Source organism: Canis aureus, chromosome 3, assembly GCF_053574225.1.
Source record: "Canis aureus isolate CA01 chromosome 3, VMU_Caureus_v.1.0, whole genome shotgun sequence".
NCBI classification, from domain to species: domain Eukaryota; kingdom Metazoa; phylum Chordata; class Mammalia; order Carnivora; family Canidae; genus Canis; species Canis aureus.
The window spans coordinates 27,121,397-27,140,549 of NC_135613.1; the positions used below are offsets into that span (position 1 = coordinate 27,121,397).

General features: G+C 51.4%; 1 protein-coding gene across 9 annotated transcripts in view; it reads left to right on the forward strand.

The window, feature by feature from the left end:
• Positions 1 to 19,153, forward strand: part of RERE (arginine-glutamic acid dipeptide repeats) — a 407,880-nt gene extending 388,727 nt beyond the window's left edge. For 8 of the 9 annotated variants that reach the window (XM_077891331.1, XM_077891339.1, XM_077891333.1 and 5 more), the window contains 11 exons: positions 6,676 to 6,838; positions 7,822 to 7,914; positions 8,286 to 8,485; positions 9,654 to 9,815; positions 10,298 to 10,411; positions 10,680 to 12,004; positions 12,113 to 12,335; positions 12,687 to 13,410; positions 15,259 to 15,405; positions 15,952 to 16,132; positions 16,461 to 19,153. In XM_077891331.1, the coding sequence (XP_077747457.1) occupies positions 6,676 to 6,838; positions 7,822 to 7,914; positions 8,286 to 8,485; positions 9,654 to 9,815; positions 10,298 to 10,411; positions 10,680 to 12,004; positions 12,113 to 12,335; positions 12,687 to 13,410; positions 15,259 to 15,405; positions 15,952 to 16,132; positions 16,461 to 16,494 (3,366 nt within the window). In that variant the 3' untranslated portion in view covers positions 16,495 to 19,153. The remainder of the gene's footprint in view (positions 1 to 6,675; positions 6,839 to 7,821; positions 7,915 to 8,285; positions 8,486 to 9,653; positions 9,816 to 10,297; positions 10,412 to 10,679; positions 12,005 to 12,112; positions 12,336 to 12,686; positions 13,411 to 15,258; positions 15,406 to 15,951; positions 16,133 to 16,460) is intronic. The other variant, XM_077891338.1, reaches the window with a different exon arrangement.

Here is a 19,153-nt window from a genome sequence, read left to right on the forward strand (position 1 = left end):
CAGCTTGCAGGTGCCCTGTGGTCTACATCTGGGGTCTCTGGACCTCCTTTTCTGCCACGTACCACCCCCGCATCACCACCCTCACCCTGGGATGTCACGACTTCTTTGCATAGTTGTGGCAGTAACGGTATGTTATAATCACAGAAATTGGAACTCAGTCCTAGGTGTACCCTTATGTTTCCACCTTGGGACAAAAATAATTGCCTACCTTTTCCTGCCTCCACAGTGGCCTCCCAGAGAGCTGCTTCTTGCCGGGCTGAGGTATCAGAGAACCCAGGGAGTGGGGGACTTGCTACTGTGCTCAGGGCAGGAGAGCAGGACAGTGAGATAGCCATGCCCACCAAGTGAGCCGTTGAGACCTACAGTGTATACAGTGCCTTCTTGTCTCATCAGTGCCTTCCTTCCCAGGGGCCCTTAGAAGACATGTAGCTTATTTTTCTTTAAAAATATTATATAATTGTGTGTGTGTGTGTGTGTGTGTGTGTGTAAATACTTTTTAATCAGGCAGGACAGGTTACAGGTTCCCCTCCTTTAGCACTGCAGGAGGAAGTGCTGGAGGAGGAATTTCCTGGAGGAAATTAAATAGCACTCATGTTTGTGGGGATTGTTTTAGCTCTCCAAGTGGCTGCAGGTAAATTAACCTTCTAGTAAGACAGGAAGGAGACCTAGTCAGGTTGTCTCCTGGGCTGGACTGTGAACTCCCACCTCTAGGCCCCGACCCTGCTTCGGCTCTTACACACACACACACACACACACACACACACAGTGGGATGCTTACCCTGGGCCCTGGAACATGTCGCCAGTCTGTTGTTCTCCCAAGGTGAAGCAGAACTGGGCCCAGACATACCAGCAGAACTTACCTGAAATGAGTTTATACCTGAAAGCTACCAGTAGTAGTAAACAGTCCCAAGCATCCCCTCCCCTAGTTGCTTCAGTTCAGATGGTCTGGGGCAGTGGGCATGGATGGAGGTTACCCTGACGTTTTGCGTTGAATGAGCTTGATGGACTCATAGTCTAACCTGAGGAGGCACAGAAGTACAATGGTGACAGTGGAGGAGGAGCCAGTCCTTCTGTTAATTCTGAGTGGCAAGTCCAGGAAGCTTCTGTATTACAGGAGTAGCTGTGATTGAGCTGTCTGCTGGTGCCTGGACCCTTTTGTTAACCTGACTCTCTCTCTCAGTCTCTCCTCTCAGCCCCCACCCACCCAGATAGAGCACAGCCCTGAACACCATATAACTCTCTCCTGCTTCTGTGCCAGGCACTCGCCAACTCGTGTTTTCATTTTGTTTGAAAATCAGAGAAACCTAATGGGGCCTGGTTCTGTACCCCTGAGTCGTTTGCCTGCAGAGAAGACCTGCTGTGCAGAGATCCTGCCTCAGGGAGGAAAGCTGGTGCTCAAATCCAGGAGCAGATCCCTTATTGCTAGTGGCTTTCTGCATATGACCCGTTGGGAAAATCCAGTGCACCCCCAACCCCTTACACCAAAGAAAAGGCAAATAATTGGGGGAGAGAGAAAATCTGCTAAATATAGACTACTGGCTTTAAGCACCTCTCTCAGCAAGCACTGCAGCCCATAGTGCTATGGATTGGAGAGGACTTCACCCCCTCTCCTTTCCTTTTTTGCCCAGGCAGTAACCCAGTTTAGTCACTTGCTCGTGCTGTGTGCAATTACAGCACAGAGATGTGAGGTAAGCTGACTGGGAGGCCTTGTTGTGAGGTGGGTGAGAGCACCGGGAACAAAACGATCGGCTCCGACCATTCATGTCCACAGCGATGCCTCTGTGTGTGCTTGCAAGCAGAAGCAGGAGCTAATTTGCAAGGCTGCCTTTGTGGAGCTGCCTTTTGATCAATGATTGCCTGTGTTAATGTTTCAGCAAGCTATTGATTTCTGCAACAGCTTTTGTTCCCTGAATTTATGTGCAGCGGGTCTCTGCAGCACACACTATGCATGTTTGATTAAAGTTCAATTGACTTTATTCCTGGTGAGGCCGCTGGCTGCCTCATTGCCTATTTGTAGAACCAAAGCTTTTCCCGACATGTTCTTTTGTTTGCGCTCAAGACCTAGCCACCCATGCAGTCACCAGTATGCTGTTTCTAATCCTCCTAGATTCGCACCATTCCAGTGTTTAATCCCTCCATAGACAGTGGTTGAGAGGCAGCTAATAAAACCTGGCCTGGATTTTTTTTTTTTTTTAAGTCAGGTTCAACCTCATTGATGTGTAATTGGCATGTGTACCATTTATACCGTAAAGGTACACCCTCTGTAAGTGCAGCTAGGGCACGGCTCCATAAGTTTGACAACTGTACCTCCATGCAAACAACACCACAGTCGATTCATAAGATATTCCCTTCACCCCAAAGGTTTCCTCATGTTCTTTCATAGGTAGTTCTCTACTTCCTTGTCTTCCAGACTAGACAATCACTCATTTACTTTTTGTGATTATAGACTTGCCTTTTCTAGAATAGAATCATACCGTCTGTACTCTTTTTATCTGGCTACTCACGTTCAATGTGATGTTTTGAGATTCATCCATGTTGTCAAGTCGATCAGTAGCTTGTGCCTTTTTATTGCCACGTAGTATCTAGTAAATGGGTGCGCAGTAATACTTATTCATTCTCCTGTTGAAGGGAGTTTGGATTGTTTCCAGCTTTTGGCTATGAAGAGTAAAGTTTCTTTGAGCATCTGTAAAAGTCTTTGCAGGAGCATATGTTCTTATTTCTTTTGAGTAAACACCTAGGAGTGGGATCAATTGTTCGGTCATACAGTAAATGTTTGTTTAGCTTTGTAAGAACTGCCAAAGTTTTACAAAGTTAGTTGAACCATTTTATATTCCCACTGGCAGTGTACGAGAGTTCTAGTCCCTACCCTATCTTCCTGAAATCTGAAATTTATATTTTGATTTTCTGAACTAATTTATAGACTTTTAGTGGAGACTCCTTCTGGCTTGGTTGTTTGATTCTTGGTACTCAGACAATAGAATCTGTTCTGGACTCCTTTTCCTTGTTTAAAAGCTACTATTTCTTTGTCTCCTTTTTTTTTTTTTTTTTAAGGATTTTATTTGTTTATTTGAGAGAGCACATACACACAGGAGTTGCGGGGAGGCGGGCAGGGACAGAGGGAGAGGGAGAAACAGACTCCCCACTTAGAAGGGAGCCCAACATTGGACTCGATCCCAGGACCCCGGGAGCATGACCTGAGCAAAAGGCAGATATTTAACCAACTGAGCCACCCAGGCTACCCTAAAAGCTATCATTTCTTAAGTGTTGACAAAAAGTCGCTGTTTATTTCAATATTAAGTTTCTATGTCATGTCCTGATTTTCTCACATTCTTGAGGAATACGCAGTTCAGGAGTGGAAGTTAAGGTTGGGAACCTGGGCTTTTTTTAACTGAGCCTTTTTCTGTCTGGTGTCTGATACTGGGCCAGTACCATAGCCTCATTGAACTCTGGCTTCTCCTGTTTTAATCTATGAGTTATGCCATCTTTTAAAACCATTTGAAACTCAAGCATTCATATTTGGGAAATAGAAATACATTTGACCTTAACACAGGTTAAAACAGCTCAGGTTCACTTACAATATAGCAGATTTTTTTTTCCCCAGGGTAGTCCAGGACTGTATATATATATATTTTTCCTCTTTATGATTTTATTAGTAACATTTTCTTTAGTTTATTGTAAGAGTACCATAAGTAATACATATAACATGCACAATGTGTATTAATCAACTATTTATGTCATTGATAAGGTTTCTGGTTGACAGTAGACGATTAAGTTTTAGGGGAGTCAGAAGTTGTACCTGGATCTTTAACTGCAAGTGGTGGAGGGTGTCAGTGCCCCTCATCCCCAGTCCCTTGTAACTGCATAAGTCAATACTGTGCCACAGACCAACGCAGCATAGAGATGTCAGGGTGGCCTCTCTCTTTCTTTTTTCTTTTCTTTTTCTTTTTCTTTTTCTTTTCTTTTGATTTTATTTATTTATTCATGAGAGACACAGAGAGAGAAGCAGAGACACAGGCTGAGGGAGAAGCAGGCTCCCCATAGGGAACCCAATGTTGGACTTGGTCCCCGGGACCGGGATCACGCCCTGAGCCAAAGGCAGACGCCCAATCACTGAACCACCTAGGCATCCCATGGGATGGCTGCTTTCTAACAGCCATCCGATCAAGTGGAGGTTTGAACAGAGACACTGGTAGCACCTTCCCATCTCATTTTCTCTCCCATTTTTTATTCCTTCTGTCTCCTGTAGCTTCGTGTTTCCTCTTACATCCCAGGCCTCTTCATCTGCTGGCCCCTAAAATGACTTTAGCTAGAAGAGGCAGTGGAAGGGTACCGCTTTGGGGCTTCACATTTTTCCTTCTAGCTTTGGGATTGGGCCATGATTTGCTGCACTGGTTGTCCTTTTGAACTGATAGAGCATGTCACTCTGACAAAGTATTGAAGGGTGACAGTGAACTTGCCTTGGCTTCTGTTCCATATTTTCTCATAGGAAAACCAGAGTCAGATCAGTTTTATATCAGCACAGGTCTCTTAATCCCCTAGTGGATTTATGAGTTTGTTCCCTCTAGCCAGCCAACACCAAAAGATCAGTACAGAAAAGTAACTTTCCAAGTCAGGAAAATAGGAAGTAAAGAGGCTGGAGCCAGGAGGTTTTTGGATCATGACCTAGGGGCTCAGTCACCACAAGTGCAGGCTATAGGTCAATTGTAGCCTACATCTGTAGAATAACATGTGATAGACAAACAGCTCAAAATCTAAGGGCATTTCCTACATTTTCCCTTACCATTCAGTTACTGTCTCATGGAACTGAAAAGGGTGGGGTGAACTTGCAGACTTGCATGTACTCGTTCTTGGTGCCTGGCTTCTGGCCTCCTTGGCCTGGAGTCATGCTTCATCTGTTAAATATTGGCAGTCACTAGCATTTTGTTAAGTGGCACTTGGAAAGACTAAAACATAGTCACAGTTCCAAGAGATACATGCTATAGGCTCATGGAAGCTGGTCAGAAGCTCCTCTTGAATCATAGGTACCTTTAAGGATCTGACGACAGCTGTGGTCCCCCTTCTTAGAAAACGTACAGGCATAGAATCCAACTCTGAATAGTGAGCACTCAACACACAAGTACATCTGCTTTGCAGAAGCTACTTCCCCACTGAACATCTGTCCACTTCTCTCCAAACTCACTTCTCCTTGTTCTGGGGGCACTGCTTTCTGACGTGTGTTTTGGTGGAACCCCTCTGGCCACTTGAGCTTCCCAGCACTGGCCAGATCTGAGGTCACTGAAGAACAAAATCTTTGTTTCTCTCTTGGCTCCTCCATTCATGAGGCTGTGTGATGCTCTGGCCAAGTGGCTCCCACCTTAGGGTGTGAGTTGCCCACAGGGTGGCTTCCCAGGACTGTACTCAGCCATGTTAATTGATTGTCCACAAGGTTGATTCAGTTCGAGAAGATCAATGTGAAGTAGGTGCTTTCTCTGCACTCTCCCCCCTCCCTTTTTTTTTTTAATTCCAGGTAAAGAAACTTTATCTTGGGATGTTTCTTAAGAAATTTGTCTTGGGTCAACCAGGATTAGCTGAACATGTCATTCACCTGTTGGCATGTATGCTGTGCCTACTGAGCTCCAGGGCCAGAGTAGGAGGGTAGCAAAAGTGCCTCTTTCTTATTTTTAAGGGTTTTTTTTGTTGTTGTTTGAGAGAGAGAGAGTGTGTGTGTGTGTGTGAGCACACGTGTGCACGTAGGAATGATGCATAGGGAGAGACTCTCAAGCAGACTCCCTGCTGAGCTCAGAGCCCATCACAGAGCTGGATCCCACAACCCTGAGCCAGAATCAAGAGTCAGATGCTCAACTGACTGAGCCACCTAGGCACCCCAGAATTGCCCCTTTTTAAAAGTTTCCCTGGGGCTCATAACCCCCCTTGCTGGTTTTTTTTTGTTTTTTGTTTTTTGTTTTTGTTTTGTTTTTGTTTTTGTTTTTTGAGGATTTCTTGCTTTCCTTTCTGCTGGGCCATGAAAAGAATAGCTCCTTCTCCTGTGAAGGTTGGCCTTGTAACTGTGGAACTTCCCCTTTGCATCAGAACCTTTGTGTTTGTCCCCCAGGATCTTCATCTGTCAAGCCCCAGTCTTCACCTTCATGATGCTGTACCAACTTGTCCCAATGTGGGCACTCAGAGATTGGGGTAGAGGCTGTGGAGCAGTTTTCCTGGGTTTGGGGGTCTCTGTTTTCCCTAACCCCAGTTCCCCACCGTCTAAGTTGTTTCATTTACTTCTTTCTGAAGTAGTCTGGATAATCACACCTGTATGATTTCAGTGAATGCTGTGAAGAAAACATCTGTGCACACACACAGATTTTCCTTCTTTTTGATTGTTCATTGGTGTACTTCCATGGTAGCACATGGTGGGTGCTCAGCAGATACTTGTGGAATGAACGAATGTTCTTGATACCTAGAAATTCTACTCTGCTGGACTGAGGAGGCAAGCCCCTTCATCCAGTTAGTGGGCGGCTCACGGGTATGTCTCGAGCAAGCCCTGTTCCTCTCATGACTGCCCTTTGTGCTCATCTCTAGCACTGCTGTTAGGAACCAGCTTCTGCTCCTGGCAGAAGAGAGCTGGCGTGCTGTGGGGACAAGGAGAAGCAAGCCCCTCTGAGCGTTTCCATCACCATCAGCCCTTCTCTCCTGCAGGGGGAGCTGATCACCTTCTATTACTACTGGAAGAAAACCCCCGAAGCAGCCAGCTCCAGGGCCCATCGTAGGCACCGCAGGCAGGCCGTGTTCAGGAGGATCAAGACTCGCACTGCATCCACACCCGTCAGCACGCCCTCCAGACCCCCCTCCAGTGAATTCCGTAAGTGAGGGACTTCTCCCATGTAGCCAAACACTCATTGTCCAAGCTCTGAGCCTGCCCTCACAGGCATCCTTATCACTGTGCAGGTTGGGGATGTTGTGTGTGTTAATCCATCTGTGCAAAGCCTGCACCCAAAGGTAGCTTGACTTGGGGGATTTGGTAGGAGAGTTTTACATGCTAATTATTCATGCATTTAAATTTTTAAAATAAACTCAGCATCATTTTAACTTTCATGAAAATGTAAGTCTTGGCCCTGCCCTGGGGTATTATCAGTAACTTCAGAGGAAGTCCACTTAGTGGATGATATACTGTTTGAGTTCTTGGTTGCATTGCATTGGTTTTGTGTTAGCAGTAAGATCAGATTAACATTTTCTTCTTTTTCCTCCTGCTTTGCCAAGATCCTCTTCTTGATCCCAGCATGATGTGCATTCTAATATGATACCTTCTTAACCCTTAAAAGCTGGCATACAGCAGTGGACCTTGTGGTTCTGTCCTAGCTCAGCGCACTCAGCCTGAGGGTTGCTTATGTTGCACGTGCAAACAAGAAATAATCCATTAGTGCTAGAGTGGAGCATGGGTAGGACTTGGTGGAGAGGGAGCTCCTCAGGATGTCTGGATCTGTCAGGGAATTCATAGGGATGTACTTCACCTGTTCACATTCCCAGCTGTGAATTCCCACACATTCCCCCTGTGTTCACATTCCCATCAGTGCTTGCCACTCCAGGATATAGGTGTGATGTCAGTCCTCCAAAATATGGTAGGGCAGCCCCTTGGGTACCACCCCTCACACAAGTCCTTCATTCTGATCCCTGGCCCTGAGGAATTCAGAGTGGTCCTTCGTGAGCACCGCTCCACTTCAACCTTCCAGGCCACTCTGACTGGTGGCTCAGAGCATGGGGCGGGCCACAGGTCACAGATGGCCCTGGTCTTGCCCAAGCATGATGGTGTCTCCCCCACCCCTGTTGTGTTCCTGCCATGCCCAGTGGACCTGAGTTCAGCCAGCGAGGATGACTTTGACAGTGAGGACAGTGAGCAGGAACTGAAGGGGTACGCCTGCCGCCACTGCTTTACCACCAGTAAGTAGGGATGGGGGGAGGAGGGAGCAGTGGGGACACTCACTGGGACAGGACAGGCTCAGGCACTTTCAGGTTCTGAACATTTCCTGAATCCAGTTGAAGACCTGCCAGGGTATCATTGGTTGCATGAAATCTGTATATTTTGTCACTCCCCCAATTACAGTCAGTGTGGTGGAGTGGGGGCACCTGTGTTTCTGGGAAACCTGTTGCCAACTCCTCCTGGATACTGTTAGATTGGGGAGGGGGTAGGTGGTCCTGAAATCCTCTCCCACCCTGGGAGAGAGCAGGCAGCAGCCGAGTGAGTAATGGGTGTCTGTCCAAGGCCACAGAAGGGCCGGGCTCCCCACCTGCACTCCTCTTCCCTCACACAGCATCCAAAGACTGGCACCACGGGGGCCGGGAGAACATCCTACTCTGCACAGACTGCCGCATCCACTTCAAGAAATACGGCGAGCTCCCCCCCATTGAGAAGCCTGTGGACCCTCCCCCATTCATGTTCAAACCTGTCAAAGAGGAAGACGATGGGCTCAGTGGGAAGCATAGCATGAGGACGCGGCGCAGTCGTGGCTCGGTGAGTCCTCAGGACAGGCGACGCAGGCCACTGCAGGTTTCTAGGAGGCTAGGGCTTGTGCCTTCCAGAAGGCTGGGAAGTGATTCATTTTAGGTAGAGAACCAGCCCCCTTAAAGGAATGATTGGTCCAAAGATACTTAGTTTTGTCTGTGCATCTGGGAAGAGCTTTTGCTTTCTCCCTCCCTCGTGTTGTCCCGGGGAGTCAGTGGGATGCATGTTTTGAGTTTGCTTTTATAGAGAGCTCTTCAGTACCAGTGTCTGGTTCAGTGCAGGCTCTCCAAGTCCCCCGACCTTCCTCTGGCCCCTGGGCCCACCACCTGTACTGTGGCATCTCTCTGCTGCTTAAAACTTGCAGGTGTTTTTGGAAACTTGTAAATTTTTCTCCTCACTGTATAGCCCTTTTCATAAAGAGGTTTTGTTTTCCAGGTTGCAAATGTGGCAGCAGGGACCTTTAGGGGCAAGGGTTTTCCCAGGCTGGGAGCTAGGGATGCCACCAACGTCCTTCCCTGTAGCTGGCCTCCCCAGTGGCCCTTTCAGGCATGTGGATGGTACTGTATGCCTTTCTGTGATTTTGTCAAGGCTGTCGGTGCCCTGGCCACCCGGCAGGTGGACCAGTGTGAATCATTGTCCCCCCATCTCTTCTGAGCCCCATGGCTTTGCAGAAACATGCTTAAGTGCTTGGTGGTTTTAGGAGCTGAGCTATATTATTTGACAGCTTCTCACTTTGGGTCACTTCTTATCCTGTCAGATGAAATCAGCAGGGGTTTGGTTTAGGTTTGGGTGAGGAAGTGGGTGGTTTAAACAGAAAGGGTGAGGTGATTTGAAGCAGAGTGTATGATTGTCATTCCAGAGAACTTCGCAGGTAGGTGGTCCTGGCCGATTTCTGCCCCTCAGAAGGTCTCGCTCATTTCTGCCACACAACATCCAAGACAGTCCCTGGAAATGAGTGCTTTCAGTTTAAGAATTGCTGTCTTTTCCATGTGAACCCACCCATTCACCCCCTCCTCCCTTAGCTCCATGTTGACTCCCACACAGCAAGGAAGAGCCAGAGGTGCCTGATGCTGGCCAGGGCCTGGGATTTGCCATAATGCTGGCGGTGGGGTTTGCTCCTAAGGCTCCTGCGTGTGTGTGGGGTCTAGTCTCACCAGCATCCGGTTTGGGTGGGCAGATGTCTACATTGCGCAGTGGTCGAAAGAAGCAGCCAGCCAGCCCTGATGGTCGTACCTCGCCCATCAATGAAGACATCCGCTCTAGTGGCCGGAACTCGCCCAGTGCTGCCAGCACCTCCAGCAATGACAGTAAAGCAGAGACGGTGAAGAAGTCGGCCAAGGTGAGGTGCCCATCCCCCAAAGCAATGAGGCCTGCTTTGCCCTGCCCTCTCAAAACCCCAGATTTGTGGACTTGATGTTCACCTCCCTCACACACAGGGCTGCACGTTATTCCTATGAGCCTCCCTGGGTATTAGTGTTGCCCTGGACTAGGCCTGCAGAGTGTGGCCTGGAGAGAGGGGATCCAGTGCAGCTTCCAGCACTGACCTTTGGGAGCCATCTCTGCCTTGAGTTTCCCAAGGGCTCGGGGGCAAAGGTTAGGGTGTGATTGGGAAGGCTCCTTCCCCACAAAGCCACGTTATTTCCACCTCCAGATACTTGTTTTTTCCTGGCATCAGCTGGTCCCTTCCAGAGCTTTCTTGCTTCTGGAGATGGAGCTCAGAATTCAGGAGTAAGGTGTTAGCAAACCATCATCATTTACCCCCTGAGGCTAATGGAACACCCTCCCTTGGCCTGATGCCCCTTGTGGGCTTTTCCACTGCAGAAGGTGAAGGAGGAAGCCTCATCCCCCCTTAAGAGCACCAAACGCCAGCGGGAGAAGGTGGCCTCTGATACAGAGGAGGCTGACAGGACCAGCTCCAAGAAGACAAAAACCCAGGTGAGATGCGCAGCTGAGCCACTGTGACTGGAGCTGGCAGCTAATGCTCCTTGAGAGGCCCTGAGCCCAGATTCTCTCTGGGGCCCAGCAGTCTGGAGGGACCTGGAGTGGCTAGAGTCAGAGGAGGGTCAAAGGAGTACCTGCAGTCCCTGGGGCCAGGCTCATTCCTCATTTGCACAGACCTTTGTCATGTGTCAGGTGCTAGCAGCGCAGGGCAGCCAGAGCCCCTGCTCTGCTAGAGCTTTATCCCTCCCATCTCTGGCCCTAGGAGATCAGCCGGCCCAACTCCCCATCGGAAGGCGAGGGAGAGAGTTCGGACAGCCGCAGTGTCAACGATGAGGGCAGCAGCGACCCCAAAGACATTGACCAGGACAATCGCAGCACGTCCCCCAGCATCCCTAGCCCCCAGGACAACGAGAGTGACTCGGACTCTTCGGCCCAGCAGCAGATGCTGCAGGCTCAGCCCCCAGCCTTGCAGGCTTCCAGTGCGGTCCCTCCGGCTCCCTCTACCGCCCCACCAGGAACCTCTCAGCTCCCCACGCCAGGGCCCACACCCTCTGCCACTTCAGGCCCCCCACAGGGCTCCCCCTCAGCCTCCCAGCCCCCAAGCCAGCCACAGGCTCCAGCGGCTCCTGCTCCCCACGCTCATATCCAGCAGGCACCCACCCTGCACCCCCAGAGGCTGCCCTCACCACATCCCCCACTCCAACCTCTGACCGTGCCAGCTGGACAGACCTCCGCCCCACCTCACAGCCAGCCCCCGCTGCATAGCCAGGGCCCAAGTGGCCCTCATAGCCTCCAGGCCGGGCCCCTGCTACAGCACCCAGGCCCCCCTCAGCCCTTTGGCCTCCCTCCCCAGGCCTCTCAGGCATCAGCTCTCCCTCATGCCTCCCTGCAGCCCACAGCCTCACAGTCAGCACTGCAGCCCCAGCAGCCCCCAAGGGAGCAGCCACTGCCACCAGCCCCCTTGGCCATGCCTCACATCAAGCCCCCACCCACCACGCCCATCCCCCAACTGCCGGCCCCGCAAGCCCACAAGCACCCACCTCATCTCTCGGGGCCCTCGCCCTTCTCCATGAACGCCAACCTCCCACCCCCTCCAGCACTGAAACCCCTGAGCTCCCTGTCCACACACCATCCCCCTTCTGCCCATCCCCCTCCCCTACAGCTCATGCCTCAGAGCCAGCCCCTACCCTCCTCCCCTGCACAGCCCCCAGTGCTGACCCAGAGCCAGAGCCTGCCCCCTGCTGCTGCTGCTCACCCCCCAGCAGGCCTCCACCAGGTGCCCCCCCAGCCCTCATTTGCTCAGCACCCCTTTGTCCCTGGGGGGACACCCATCACCCCTCCAACCTGCTCTTCCACCTCCACGCCACCTGCGGGACCCGGCCCCTCAGCCCAGCCGCCGTGCTCTGCTGCTGTTTCTTCGGGAGGCAGCATACCTGGGGGGACAGCCTGCCCGCTCCCCACTGTCCAGATCAAGGAAGAGGCTCTGGATGATGCAGAGGAGCCCGAGAGCCCACCTCCACCACCTAGGAGCCCGTCCCCCGAGCCTACCGTGGTGGATACCCCCAGCCATGCCAGCCAGTCAGCCAGGTACTGGTTTCCCAGGAATGTGGACATGGCCAGGGCAGGGACAGGCTGGGCATCAGGGGCAGGCTGCAGTCCTCGCAGGGCCCCAGTGAGAGATGTGGCCTTCCTTAGGTTCTACAAACACCTGGACCGTGGTTACAACTCATGTGCGCGGACGGACCTGTATTTCATGCCTCTGGCGGGATCCAAACTGGCCAAGAAGAGGGAGGAGGCCATCGAAAAGGCCAAACGGGAGGCTGAGCAGAAAGCACGAGAGGAACGGGAACGTGAGAAGGAGAAGGAGAAAGAGCGCGAGCGGGAACGAGAGCGGGAGCGGGAGGCAGAGAGAGCAGCTGTGAGTTGGGGGTCAACCAGGCCACGGTGGGGGGGTCCCTCTATAACTCTGTACTGTGGCTTACTCTCTCAGATACACACTCACATGCTTGTGGGTGTTCTTTTTGTCTCTCAGATACATGGCCCTATCTAGGGCACAGGGGAAGCCATAGGCACAAAGCAACTGTCCTAGCAGGGTCTGGACCGGTCCTTGCAGCCCAAGCCTGTCCCAGGCCATGGTTGGGGCCTGCTCTTGGTGTCAAGGTGGAGGGATCAACTGGTCCTCCTGCTGGTCAGTGCAGGATGGCAGCAGGGCCAGGTTCAGACCCCTGGACAGCTGGGAATATGCCCCTCACATCTTCCTTTCCTTCAGCAGAAGGCATCCAGCTCAGCCCATGAGGGCCGCCTCAGCGACCCCCAGCTCAGTGGTCCTGGCCACATGCGGCCATCCTTCGAGCCGCCACCAACCACCATTGCTGCGGTGCCTCCATACATTGGGCCCGACACGCCTGCCCTTCGGACTCTGAGCGAGTATGCTCGGCCCCACGTCATGTCACCCACTAACCGCAACCACCCCTTCTACATGCCCCTCAACCCCACTGATCCCCTGCTGGCCTACCACATGCCTGGCCTCTACAACGTGGACCCCACCATCCGGGAGCGGGAGCTCCGGGAGCGGGAGATCCGGGAGCGGGAGATCCGGGAGCGGGAGCTACGGGAGAGGATGAAGCCAGGCTTCGAGGTGAAGCCCCCAGAGCTGGACCCCCTGCACCCAGCCACCAACCCCATGGAGCACTTCGCCCGGCACAGCGCCCTCACCATCCCCCCCACTGCGGGCCCCCACCCTTTTGCTTCTTTCCACCCGGGCCTGAACCCCCTGGAGAGGGAGAGACTGGCCCTGGCGGGCCCCCAGCTGCGGCCTGAGATGAGCTACCCTGATAGACTGGCGGCCGAGCGGATCCACGCTGAGCGCATGGCATCGCTGACCAGCGACCCTCTGGCCCGCCTGCAGATGTTCAACGTGACTCCGCACCATCACCAGCACTCACACATCCACTCGCACCTCCACCTCCACCAGCAGGACCCCCTCCACCAAGGTGGGTGCCCGCCCTCCAGGCTGGGCTATGAGGGGGCACTGTGGGTTGAGCTCTGGTTATGATGAGGTGCAGGCCAGAGACAGAGCCACTATCCAATAGCAGAGACGGTTCTTTCCTAAAGGAATCCCTCATCCTTGATCTGAGAATAGTCTACATCTGTCTGGAAATCCTCTCACTTCTTTACTCACCCGCTGCCTCTGTCTTTGCCCAGCCCCCCAGTCCTCCAGAGCTGCCAGTCCCCAGAATGCTGAGTCACCCTGGGGCCCTCTGCTCGCAGTTTGCTGGATGAAGCTTATGTTCCTGGCTCTGTGCCTCCAGTGCTGGGGATAGTGGGAAGCAGCCTGTGCTCACTGAATTGGGTTAAAGGCGGAAGGTGGGGCCTGAGGGGCAAGGAACCCAATGGAGGCTAGTGGGACACCCAGGAGGCTCTAGAGCATCTCCCAGTGATAGAAACCAACAGTCCTCCCATTCCCATTGGGGAACAGGACCACCCTGGCCTGTCCACTCCAAGAATGGGAGCTCCTGCAGCCCTGCTGACTGGCCAACCAGGCTGAAGGCAGACACGGACAGTTTCTCCTCTGTCTGTAGCTCTGTAGCCCTGCTAGATGGGGTGGGAGGAGCTGTACCTGCACCCTGGGACCCAGGCCTGCCATGGAGCCCCATGTCACAGCCCACGCTGCATGCAGGACTTCTGAGGGCAAATCTCTCTCCATGCAGGGAAGGAGGGGGACAGAGCAGGGCCCAGAAGTGGGGAAGGCAGCATCTGGCTCCCTACCTGTGCCCCCAACCCTGATGTGGGGAGCCTGGACTCTATACAGGCAGTTGGTTCTGGGGAAGCCAAGGAGCTGTCACTTTCACCCATGGTCTTGACACCTGGAGCTTTGATGCCACCCAGCACAGGCTGTCTAAGCCCCAGTGTAACCAGTGGATGTCTTAATGCTTAATGTCTTAATGCTGTATGGGGACAGGCAGTTATTCGTTCATACAACATTCATCCATTTGACAAATAGTTACAGAGCATCTGTGATGTGTCAGGCACAGCAGTAGATGATGACAACAGCCCTGTCCACCTTCCCAATCTGGAGGCAGGAAGTCGGTGTGTCTTGGAGAGAGCAAAGCAGTCAGTGTTCTGGAGGACAGCTAGCAAGGGAAAGGGAACAGGGAAGCTGGGCACAAGGTTGCAGTTAGAAAGCCATGAGAAAGCCTCATCAAGAAGGTAACTTTGGCCCAGGCTTGAAGGTGGGAAGAGACATGTGCAGGGAGGGAGGGTGGCTGGGGCACAGGGGCTGAGAGGAGAGAGCAGGGTTTGGTAAGCCTTGTCCCTGCCAGTGGCACCCTGCTAACAGCATGCAGCATCTGGCATCCCCCAATCTGCTGAACCCCTCCTGTGGGTTCTGTGGGTGAAGGGCCAGGGAAGCAGCTCTGGGGAGCGTTGCCAATCCAGCCAGCAACTGGGTTGAGGAACACTGTCTATGGCAGGACTGGAGTGGCCCCACGGTCCTTCTGGAGCTGACAGGTACAGGGCAGGTCTAAGGTCTAGGGATTTAGCCAGGTAGGTTCTAATGATCAAGCATCATCAACAAAACAGCATAGGGAAGATGCTGCCTGTAGGGGTACTCAGGAACGAGAGGAGGAAATAGTATGTACATTTATCTCTCTGTTACTTTCTGGAACTTTACTATAGGTTGGAGTGGGGGCAGCCACTTGGGGTCAGGATTTTTGGTGGCCCTGGTGGCCAGGAGCTGGCTGTGGTGAGGAAGTCACTGGTAGTTAACGGCCAACAAGGGCAGACGCAGAGAGCTCCAGAGCTCTGCACCACTTGCATCTGGACTTCTGCCCCTCTCTTAGGTTCAGCAGGCCCAGTGCACCCGCTGGTCGACCCCTTGACTGCTGGCCCTCACCTGGCTCGCTTTCCCTATCCCCCTGGCACCCTCCCCAACCCTCTGCTTGGACAGCCCCCCCATGAGCACGAGATGCTTCGTCATCCAGTTTTTGGTAAGCATGCACCTGGGGACGGAGGGTTCCAGTGTGAGAGTTGGGTTTGGTATCTGATGTCTGTTCATTCATTCATTCATCCATGTGTTCAGCAAATACCTCCTGTGTGCCAGGAGTCCACTTGGGCAGGCAAACCCCTGCCCTCAGAGAGCTGGGGCTGGACGGGTCTGAATGCCTAATAAGAGCAGGATCAAAAAAAAAAAAAAAAAAAAATAAGAGCAGGATCAAGACAATGTGATGTGAAGGAGTGACAGAGGCAGTGAATTTACACTGAGGGTTCAGGGTGGGCCTCCATGAAGAAGAGCCTGAGGACGAGGGAATGCATATTCTATCTTCCCCTGACCTCCACCCCAGGCTCAGGAGATCCACGGGGCAGTACCTTGGGCCTTCTTTCTCTCCTGGGGGGCTCTGCTCCATGGGTCCCTACAGAGTAAGTAGTCTCTTGCTCCTCCCCTCAGGAGGTTATCTCCTGACCTGACCTCTTGCTGGCTGCATCCTGGCCACTCCCTGGCCTTTCTGTATCGAAGGCTGTTTTGTGTTTGGCAGGTACTCCCTACCCCCGAGACCTGCCCGGGGCCATCCCACCCCCCATGTCTGCAGCCCACCAGCTGCAGGCCATGCATGCCCAGTCGGCAGAGCTGCAGAGACTGGCCATGGAACAGCAATGGCTGCATGGACACCCCCACATGCATGGTGGCCACCTACCAAGTCAGGAAGATTATTACAGGTGAGGTGGGGAGAGTCCAGAAGGGAGTGGGCTCGCTGTTTGACCCCACCTGTGGGCCACTAACCCTGCCTAATGGTCGCCCCCTCCTAGCCATGCCCACAGTGCTCCTCCCATATCAGCAAGTGCCAGACTCCTCCCTGTGGCTCTGCAGGCCCTGACCTCTTGGCACTGGAGGATTCTCCCACAGAGCCATATTGGTGGGAGGGAGAGGAGGGGAGGGTCACCTGCATGGGAGGCCACTCTGGTCATCTGCACCCTTGAGCTGCATGCCTGGTCCCACCTGCCCAGGTCTGGTGCTGAATACTTTCTCCTTTTGTTTTCTTTCTAGTCGACTGAAGAAAGAAGGTGACAAGCAGTTATAAGTTATTTATTTGTTAGTGCTGGCTGTGGAAACCCCAGTTCTTGGGGGGAGAAACAGGACTTTTTACATACGATATGAGCTACAAAAGAAAAAGAATATCTTCTAAAGATTTCTTTATATATTTAAAAACCCCACAACTAAAAATGTTATCAGCATAATAGTGTTTGTTTGTAGAGAGGATTCCTTGAGACTGGTTTGGGTCTCCCTGCATGACAGTCCCCCAGAAACTTAGTCCTGGACTGGACTGAACATTCAGAAAACTTTCCCTGCAATCTTGGGGTTTGGCTTTAGTTTTCTTTTCCTTCCTTGATTTCTTGGTAGGTGCTAGAATCCAGTTCACACCCTTCACTGTGCGTGCAGACACACTCAGTTATGTGTGTTCCAGAACCCACGAGGTTTGCAGATAGGTGGCATATGAGTTTGGAATCCAAGAGCTATAATTTTTAAAAAAAAAAAAAAAAAAAAAAACTTTTATTTTATTACATTGTAGGAGATCTTCATAATTTGAGAAAGTTCTGCAGCATGGCTTTTTACGTCTGTAAATAAATAATTTTAGAATGGCATTTTTTTTCTTCCACAAACTATTCTGATCTATTTTTTCCAGCCATGTCACTAATTGTGAATTCCTACCAGCTATTGACAGAATACAGAGTTGATTTTTTAATAAAAAGTTATATATAATTATCCCTTTAATTAAAGGGAACAGATGGGCGTTACTAATTGCAAACGGGCAGAGGCTTGGGACACGGTGTGGTCACAGCAGTGAGCATCCAGGGGTCTGCAGGGACAATGTTACAGACCATTTCTTTGATTTGCTGCCTTGATTTTCACTTCTGTCTCTTCCTAGCTTGTGCTTTGCCAGAGGTCCAGATATCTGTTAGATGAAACCTTTTTTATTTTGTACCAGGAGTGCAAGAGTTAAATGTCCACCTTGTTCTGTTTCTGCAGGATAGAAAGCACATGTTTCTGTGTGTCTGATTGTAGATTTCCTTATAGATTTCTATGCACACACATTTGGTTGTTCTGGATGAACTGCCTTCTTAAGTACTCTTATGATTTCATAAACATTCTAGAAAATTCAAGAAAACAGGATTCCCTACAAAAAAATTCACAGCACACACACTTGCCAAAGGAATCTGTTTAAAAAAAACAAAAACAAAAAAAACCTGCCCTTTTGTGTGTGTTATCGTCGGGATATTCCTGTGGGGAGGCCAGGCCATCCTGGCCACATAGCTAGAAGCCACTTTCGAGCGAGGGAGGCCCAGGAGTTGGCATGGTTGTGGGTGGTGGCCTGTGCATCTCCCCCAGGAACAGGTCCGTGCATGGTGACCCACATCAGACAGGGATACCATTTAAGTCCCACTGTTCCTTCTGGGTGTAGGAATGAGAGTTGCAGCTGCCGACGTGGGATGAAAAGGCAAGCTTCCTTCCACCTGGGAGCTGCCACTCTAGGGCTCTGGCCATTCTGCAGAAGACCCACCTCTCCTTTCTAAGCCACGGGCATGGTGTGCTTTCTCCAGGGTGGAGGAATAGGGGGGACCTGGGGATGTGTGCACCTGGAGATCAGTCCTCCTGTCAGGGTGTGATCTTTCCTGCTCCTCCCCCCTCAGACTCTTGAGGGCCACCCCTGCTGTAGTAAGTCCCATCTGAGAGCTGCTACAACATGAAGCAGAGCGCCCGAGGGTCAGTGGGTGCAGCAGTGTGGCCAGGACCAGAGGCGAGCGCATTGAGCCAGAAGCCAGCAGGCATTAGCTCAGATTCAGGTTCTGGACTCACACCTGCATCAGGGGTATTTCCATTTCTATTAAAACTATGTTTGGTTTCAGTTGGGACAGACAGGATTGTTTTGTCTGCTGGGAATCCTCTGGATATGTTTGTCGTTTTTCTCTTTAATTTTCTCCCGTTCCATTTCTGCCTTAACTCTAGCTCCTTAGAGGGAGGCAAACTCAAAGGAGCCGTGTGTCCAGACTCGGGCCAGGCCTCAAGGGCAGAAGGCACTTGTCTCCCCTGGAGGCAGGCGGCCCTCCTGCCCGAGGCCCCCTCCTCTGCATCTTTGTTTTCCTTTGGGTGGAACACAGTGTCTGCCATTCAGTTAGACCTTCTTGATCGCCTCTCTGTGTATCCATTTTTCCAAAGAAGAGACATAGTGAAGTACTTGGAAGTCTCTACTTGAAGACTGTCTGAAGGTGTTTGCTCGTTAACGTTTTGGTTTTCCCCCATATCCCAAGGTGAAGCACTGAGATTCTTCCATTTAAGAACCTAAGACCTGAAACCCTCACTGGTCAGCTACGGTGTGTTTAGGAGGCCCCAGACCTTCACAGTGTCTTTGAAGCCCGACCCCTTGGTTTCCTTTTGGATTTTCCTTCCTTTTGTTTGAAGTTTGGTTTTGCTTTTCTGTGTTTTGTACGTATCTTGTTGAATGTTGTCAAGATTGAGCTTCACATTTCACTGCAGCAGCAGAGCAGAGTGTACATTCTGATTTGCTACGTTTATATATATCTTGAAGCTAAATGTATATATGAGTAGTTTGCCATGAGATAACACAGTGTAAACAGAGTAGACACCCAGAAATCGTGACTTCTGTGTTCTCTCCATTTGAGTATTTTGTAATTTTTTTGAAATATTTGTGGACATAAATAAAACCAAGCTACACTACAGCA